The sequence below is a fragment of the Rutidosis leptorrhynchoides genome, chromosome 4, assembly GCF_046630445.1.
Source record: "Rutidosis leptorrhynchoides isolate AG116_Rl617_1_P2 chromosome 4, CSIRO_AGI_Rlap_v1, whole genome shotgun sequence".
Lineage (NCBI taxonomy): Eukaryota > Viridiplantae > Streptophyta > Magnoliopsida > Asterales > Asteraceae > Rutidosis > Rutidosis leptorrhynchoides.
Window position 1 is genome coordinate 426,350,820 of NC_092336.1, and position 8,615 is coordinate 426,359,434.

Consider the following 8,615-nt stretch of genomic DNA (forward strand, 5'->3'; position numbering starts at 1 on the left):
ATGAAATTAATTACGCCCCGCGTACCGCGATCAAGGCCCAGATCATGGCAGATTTTATGGTCGAATTTATATGCTCCGCGCCACCAGGGCCGGCTGTTAAAGAAGTACTCAATACCATTACATGGGAACTATTTACGGACAGAGCGTCAAGTTCTGACGGGGCAGGCACAGGCCTAATTTTGATTAGTCCTGAAGGGGAGCAACACACTTACTCATTGCATTTCGAGTTCCCCGCCTCCAACAATGAAGCCGAATACGAGGCGCTGTTGTCTGGGTTAAGGATGGCTGAAAAGATGGGGATAAAGGCCCTGAAAGTCTCGGTTGATTCTTAGCTCGTATCAAATCAAATGAACGGGATGTTTGAAGCTAGGGATCCGGCCATGCAAAAATATCTGAAATTGGCAGAAGAGATGGCCAACAAATTTGAACTTTTCTCAATCACGCAAGTACCTCGGTCCATGAATAAAAAGGTCGACGCACTCAGCAAACTCGCAACGAGCGTATTCAGTCACTTCACCAAGGACGTTTGGGTGGAGGTCCTAAGTCAAAAATCCACTGACGTGGTACAGGTATCGACACGCTTCGATAACAAATAATCTATACGCATAATCAATTTAAAACACAACGTACACTGGCATGTACTAATTCCCTTGTAATGTAACGTCTTACAGGAAGTGGCCCCCAATGAGGAGGTTGAGACATGGATGAGTCCAATCACTACGTATCTCAAGCACGGGATGCTGCCAATTAATGGGGCAGCGGCAAGAAAGATTCGTATGAAAGCACCCTCGTACACACTAAGGGATGGTATTCTGGTCAAGAAATCCTTTACCGCACAGCTACTAAAATGCGTCAGTCCGAATGAGGCGAAAATAATTGTAAGGGAAGTACATGAGGGGACTTGTGGCATGCACGCAGGGTTTAGGACCGTTGAAGGGAAGAAAATGTGATTGGGGTATTTTTGGCCATCGATGTACCGCAATACAAAAGAAATCATTAAAGCTTGCGCTTCTTGCCAACGTCATGCTCCACAGATTCATATGCCGTCACATGAGCTAATCCCCGTCACGTCAGCTTGGCCCTTCTACAAATGGGCAATTGATTTGGTAGGACCTTTCCCATACGGAAAACACTTGGTCATGGCAATTGACTTCTTTACCAAGTGGGTTGAAGCCAAACCTTTGAAAAGCATAACCGAAAAGCAACTTGTGAACTTTGTTTGGGAGGAGATAGTGTGCCGTTTCGGGGTATCACACGAAATTGTAAGTGACAACGGAAAACAGTTTGCTCATGACCCGTTTCGCTCATGGTGCAACGATTTGAAAATCAAACAGACTTTTAGTTCCGTTACCCACCCACAAGCAAATGGGCAATTTGAAGTTACCAACAGAGAAATTGTTGTGGGGATTAGGGCAAGGTTGGACACGGATAGGAAAGGTTGGGCTGATGAGCTTCCACAAGTCTTGTGGGCATTCCGAACCACACCCAAAGGCAGTAACAGAGAAACGCCTTTCAGCCTTGTTTATGGTTCTGAAGCAGGATTACCAGCAGAAATCGCCTGTAACAACCCAACCCAATATCCAACCGAATACGCGAAATATTTTTCTTTTTTAAATCAGCACAGGTGTGCGGCGCGCAGCACCCTAGGGTGCGCGGCGCGCACGAGCCTCATCAGCTTCTGTCCGGTTTTGTCAAATTTCAATTAAAGATCTCCCACTTCCCGACATATTTAGACGAAACGCTTTTCACAACATGTTATAATAGTTAAAACTCACACGATTCAATAATAAAATAAGTTTTACGAAACCGGGCCCACATATGCCGTAATACGAGTTTCGTACAAAATATGAGTTTCGACCACACTAGTTTAAATTTCAAACGACACTATGAGCATGGTGTTTGGGGGTTAAACTACCCAAATCTCGGTCAAACTCCAAAAGCTATATGCCAAAAGCGTCCTCTATCAAAACAAAGTGAGATCACTAATCCAAACGAACGCCCTTACCCTTGTCCACGCCAGAGCCTATAAAAAGGTAAAGAACGAGAGGGTAAGCTAAAGCTTAGTGAATGCAATAATTATACATATACATATATAACCTACTTACTTGCAATCACTTACACAATACCGCATACAAGCTAACAATTCGACAACTATGCAAACATTATGCATAAACCAATATCCGCAATTCATAATAAGCTAGCGACACCAAAAGCATATAGTTTACAATTAAATATGCTAATACAAAATTCACACAACCATGGTTAACCAATCGTACAAGGGAACGGTACTCGCTAGAGACCATCGGAGTTCATAACATCCATTAGTGTACATACGACGCGTAATCACTAATCCCTCGGGTGATGTCTTGAACACCGCGACAATTTCACCCCCATGACAATGTGGTGTCTTGAACACCCCGATAATTCCACATGCCAATCGACCAAATGAGTGGTATCTTGAACACCGTGACAATTCCACTCTCATGACAATGTGTTGTCTTAAACACCGCGACTATTCCACATGTCAATCAAATCAAATGAGTGGTGTCTTGAACACCGCGACAATTCCACTCGTTACATAGAATGTGGTGTCTTGAACACCGCGATAATTCCACATTCCACGCTACACAAATAAATACATTATATACGTACACGCATAATTATTCCACTCACCTTAACAATTCGGTGACGGTTCTATACTTCTGCGAGCTTCAAGGCAAAGTACCTAATACAATAAGTACTCGATCAACACACAAACTAGTTGGACTAAACGCCAACAACTTACTCATGTGCATTTAATGACTTAATGCACTAAATACCCCATTTTCACCAAAACCGTCCATTTAAGGTCAAGACCATCACATATCACTAAAAGCTAGTGACTAAGGTCCAACAACACTAACTAAATACACAATTAGGGTATTTCATACCCCTCTTTCCCAACTAGGTCAATTATTACCCATTTAACCATTTTAAAGTCACACACCCATTTCGAGTCATCCACTAACTCCATTAACACCCATTTGCTTAATAACTAGGTGTGCTAGTAATTAAATAACCAATTATGACTCATAAGTCCATTTAACATTTCCAAAACCCTAGGTTAGTCATCCTTGGGTCCTCATGACCCAATCTTACCCAAGAACACCCAAAATCACCAAATATGGGTTTTATGTTCATCACTAACCCAAACCCTAGCCCTTAAACAAATTAAAATAAGGAAATCAAAGTTAGAGCTTACCACCACAATCACAATGTAGTTAGTGATTAGATGAACAACTTTAAAACACGCGGTTTGGCCCGAAATTGACTTCTTCCTCCTTGATTTGAGCTTTCTCTCTCTCAAATGGGTTTCTCTCTCTAAACTTGAAGTAGAAAGATGAAGGTGGTTGAAAGTGGAGTTATGACACTCCATCAACGGATCTTGTGGCCCTTAACTCGGCCCTAAGTGAATTTACCAAAAAGCCCTTCCAAAATATCAATTAAAAGAAACAGAATCCGGCTACAGTAGTAGTGCGCCACGCGCACCCTTAACTGTGCGCTGAGCGCACCCTGGTCTGGACAGGCTCTGACCTCTGTTTAACTGCACAATATTTTTCACACTTCAAGTACCCTATTTACACCAATGTGCAATAATTATTCGGGTCTTACAACTCTCCCCTACTTGAATCGGAGGGCGTCCTCGTGATCCAAGCCGCATGACAAGAGGGAAGATAAACCAACACAAACTCTTCGGGCTCCCAAGTAAACTCAGAACCTTTACTATGACACCCTTGAACTTTATAAGTTCTCACTTCTTTATTCCTCAACATTTTCACCTTTTCGTCGAGTATCGCAATCAGCTACTCAACATACTCTAACTTGTTGTTTAGTTCAATTTTGTCTAATGGCATCCATGAAGAATCATCCGCAAGACACTTACAGAGATGGGAAACATGAAATGTATTATGGATCCCCGCAAGCTCTTCGGGTAATTCCAAGCGATACACAACTTCACCAACACGAGCTAAAATCTTAAAGGCCCAATAAACAGAGGAGCTAACTTTCCCCGTTTTCGAAACAGAATAATACCCCTCCATGGAAAAACCTTAAGCATCACCATGTTACCTTCTTGGAACTCAATCAATCACTTACGTTTGTCGGCATACGACTTTTGTCTATCTTGAGCCGCTTTCAAATGAGTCCGAATCATCTCAATCTTGCTATTTGTCTCTAAAACCAAATCGGTACTCCCGATTTCTCTTTGGCCCACTTCACCACAACAAATCGGAGTTCGACACCTCCGCCCATAAAGCATCTCATAAGGTGGCATCCCGATACTATATGATAACTATTATTGTACGAGAATTCCACCAAGGGCAAATGCTCATCCCAACTACCACCGAAATCAATAATACACGCCCGTAAAATATCCTCTAATGTTTGATTCGTATGTTCGGTTTGACCGTCCATTTGAAGATGGTACGCCGTGCTCATTCTCAATTGTGTACCTATATCTTCATGAAACTTATTCCAAAACCGAGATGTGAAACGAGTGTCTCGATCCAAAATAATAGATATAGGAACCCCATGCCTCGATATCACCTCCTTGATAAATAATTTAGCCAAGGTCTTCGACAATATCGTTTCCCGAATGGGAAGAAACAAGGCACTTTTTGTCAATCGATCCACTATCACCCAAATCGTATCAAATTGGGTTCTCACCGTCTTTGGTAACTTTGTGATGAAATCCATGGTAATGTGCTCCCATTTCCATTTCGGGACTTCCAACGGTTGTAACTTACCATACGGCTTTTGGTGCTCGGCCTTAACTTGCAAACACGTGACACATTATTCAACATACTTTACGACATCACGTTTCATGCCCGACCACCAATACTCTTTCTTCAAATCAAGATACATTTTCGTCGCGCCCGGATGAATGGAATACTTTAACTTATGTGCTTCATCAAGTAGCACTCATTGGAAATCTCTCATTCTAGGCACCCACACTCGTCCTTGAAAGGACAACAAATCATGCGGACCTAAAGTAATAGACTCTGTTTGCCCTACGATTTGTTCCTCATGCTTATTGTTAACAAAAGCTTCAATTTGAATCTCACCGAGCTTTTCAAGAAAATCGTTAGTAATAATCATGCTTAACGACCCTACTCGTATTGCCGGATGTTGACTCTTCTGACTTAACGCATCCGCGACCACATTCGCCTTACCCGGATGATAAAGTATTTCACAATCATAGTCTTTCACCACATCCATCCATCTACGTTGATGATAATTCAAATCTCGTTGATCAAAAAGATGTTTTAAGCTCTTGTGATCCGAATAAATCATACACTTGACACCATACAAGTAATGGCACCAAATTTTCAACGCATGAACAATCGCCGCCAACTCAAGATCATGAGTCGGATATCTCGTTTCATGTTCCTTTAATTGTCGAGAGGCATACGCGATGACTTTACCTCGTTGCATTAGAACACAACCGATCCCATTTAAAGAAGCATCACAATAAACCGTCATGTTTTCTACACCTTCCGGCAACACTAAAACCGGAGCTTGACATAACTTCTCTTTTAACAATTGGAAAGTAATTTCTTGCTCGTTTTTCCAACTAAATCTCGCGTTCTTTCTCGTTAACTTTGTCAATGGAAAAGCGATTTTAGAAAAGTCTTGGATAAACCGACGATAATAACCGGACAATCCGATAAAGCTTCGGATTTCCGTAGGCGTAGTCGGTCGTCTCCAACTCTTTACCGTCTCAATCTTCCCCGGATCTACTTGAATACCATCTTTGTTCACAATATGGCCAAGGAATTGAACTTCCCTTAGCCAAAATTCACATTTGGAGAATTTTGCATACAACTTCTCCCTCCGCAACGTCTTCAACACACCACGCAAATGATGTTCATGTTCCTTCATACTCTTCGAATAAACGAGTATGTCGTCAATAAACACAATCACCGACTTGTCCAACATAGGTTGGCACACTCGGTTCATAAGATCCATGAATGCCGCCGGTGCATTCGTAAGACCAAAAGGCATAACTACAAACTCAAAATGCCCATAACGCGTTTGAAAGGCCGTTTTCTCAATATCTTCCTCACGGACCCGCATTTGGTGATAGCCGGACCGTAAGTCGATTTTAGAAAAGTAAGTCGCGCCTTCGAGTTGATCAAACAAATCGTCAATCTGAGGCAATGGATAACGATTCTTGATTTTCACCTTGTTCAACTCACAATAATCAATGCACATCCGCATACTACCATCCTTCTTCTTCACGAATAAAACCGGAGCACCCCATGGAGAAGCACTCGGTTGAATAAAACCCTTTTCAAGTAATTCTTGGGTTTGATTTAAAAACTCTTGCATTTCCGTTGGTGCTAAACGATAAGGAGTTTTAGCAATGGGAGTAGCCCCCGGAACCAACTCAATGCGAAATTCCACTTCTCTTTTCGCCAGAACACCCGGCAATTCATCCGGAAAAATGTCTTCAAATTCACTAACCACTGGAATTTCACGAATGGATGGTGGCTCTTCGCGAGTATCAACTACATGGGCAAGGAAAGCAATGCCACCACTAACAAGAAAATAACGTGCCCGTGCATAAGTGCATAATGGAACAAGTCTTCTCCGTCTCTCGTCATGAATAATTAACTCTCCCCCACTTGGAGTCTTCACACGAATAGATTTTTCATGGCATGCAATATCGGCTCTATAACGATCGAGCCAATCGATACCAACGACAATATCAAATTCACCCAAGGTCATTGGGATAAGATCAATTTTAAACGTTTCAGAACCAAACACAATATCACAATCATTACACACATCAACCCCTAGCACCGTCTTACCATCCGTTATTTCGAATTCTACCGGATGACTTAACTTAGCTAGCGGTTTATCAAGCTTAGACACAAAACATGGAGAAACAAATGATAAATTAGCACCGCTATCAAATAGGATCCTTGCCGGATTAGAGTTAACCATGAAAGTACTTGAGACAACTTCGTTTGATTGCTTAGCCTCATCATGGGTCATTAAGTAATTTCGTCCCCAAGCCGTACCCGCCGCCTTCTCCAACTTCTTAACATGATCATCCCGCAACTCGGGACACTCCGGCCTTTGGTGTCCTTCTTTAACACATTTATAACAAGTGAGTTTGGTTGTAGTAGATGGTTTGGTACAATCACGGGCCATATGCCCCCTTCGTCCACAATTGTGACAAGAATAAGGAAAAGCTCCGGAAGCATCTTTCTTCACACTACTGACACTCTCGGTCGCACCTTTACTCTTCTTGTTCGAATGACTAGTAGCTTCGAACTTCCTTTTGCCAAAAGTGAAGCCACTCTTTCTCAAAGCGAGCGACTCAAAACCTTTGGCCATATCAAACAACTCACAAAGCTTTTCACCATGATTACACTAATCTTATCTTGATATTTGTCGTTCAAGATTCGATAGAAGTCTTCCTTCAACATTTTATCATTCCCGACATAGTCAGGGAAAAATTGGGTCTTTGACAAGAAAACGGATTTGAGAGTGTTCAAATCCATTGACCCTTGCCTCAAGGCACGCAACTCGTCCTTAAGTCTAGTAAGATCGGCCGAAGTTCGGTACTCATTGAAAAACACCGCCTTGAACTCATCCCAAGTGAAATCCATGCATTGTTCTTCACCATAAAGTTGGATTTTTGCGTCCCACCACAACTTGGCATCACCCCGTAACATGCTACAACCAAACCTCGTCTTCTTTTCGAGAGGGCATTCACAAGTTCAAAAAGTCCCTCCATATCGGAGATCCAATGATTGCTTTTTAGCGGATCCCTTTCGCCATCAAAAGTGGAAGGTTGAGAATCCTTGAAATTCTTATAAAAGAAGTCCCGCCTTCCCACATTGTCTTCTTGTAGAGCAAGCTTAACTTGTTCCTTAACCATATTGACTACTTGCTCATCAATTGAATCTAGAAACATCTTCTTGATGTCTTCGAGAAACTCCGGTTTTTGGCGTTTAAAGATGGACTCAACCTTGGCCGTGAACTCGGCATCCTTACTCGTACCTCCGTCATGGTTTTCGGGTCCGTTTCTTGTCTTCATACTATAAAATGGAAATAGATTTAACAATGAAACAAGAGGACAAGACATAAATATAAATATACACCTCACTGCCCCATCTTGCTCAACAATCGTCGTACATCACTTGTTTGATACGATTTGAACCCGTAACAATGGTAGCTAATCATTGTTACGCGAGCACGTCGCATTAACTTGCTAGTACAACGTCTATCTCGCTTGATGATTGCAAACACAACACAAAACAATTAGCATATAGTTAGTTCACCTAAACCTAGGCACAAACAAATTCCCGGTCCTACCAGTCTCCTACAAGTCCCGCATAAAGCGTATACACAATACAAGTCTAAGTCTAGGCACCTATATCAAGTTGCCTAAATCCCTTAGACCATGCTCTGATACCACTTGTAACAACCCAACCCAATATCCAACCGAATACGCGAATTATTTTTTTTATATCAGCACAGGTGCGCGGCGCGCACGAGCCTCATCAGCTTCTGTCCAGTTTTGTCAAATTTCAATTAAAGATCTCCCACTTCCCGACATATTT

At 42.1% G+C, this 8,615-nt stretch overlaps 1 protein-coding gene across 1 annotated transcript; it reads left to right on the top strand.

Moving 5' to 3' along the window:
* The first annotated feature begins 347 nt into the window (after positions 1 to 347).
* On the top strand, positions 348 to 950 carry LOC139842072 (uncharacterized). Its single transcript, XM_071832249.1, has 2 exons — positions 348 to 569; positions 672 to 950. The coding sequence occupies exons 1-2, from the start codon at positions 348 to 350 to the stop codon at positions 948 to 950; spliced, it is 501 nt and encodes a 166-aa protein (XP_071688350.1).
* The last annotated feature ends 7,665 nt before the right edge of the window (positions 951 to 8,615 follow it).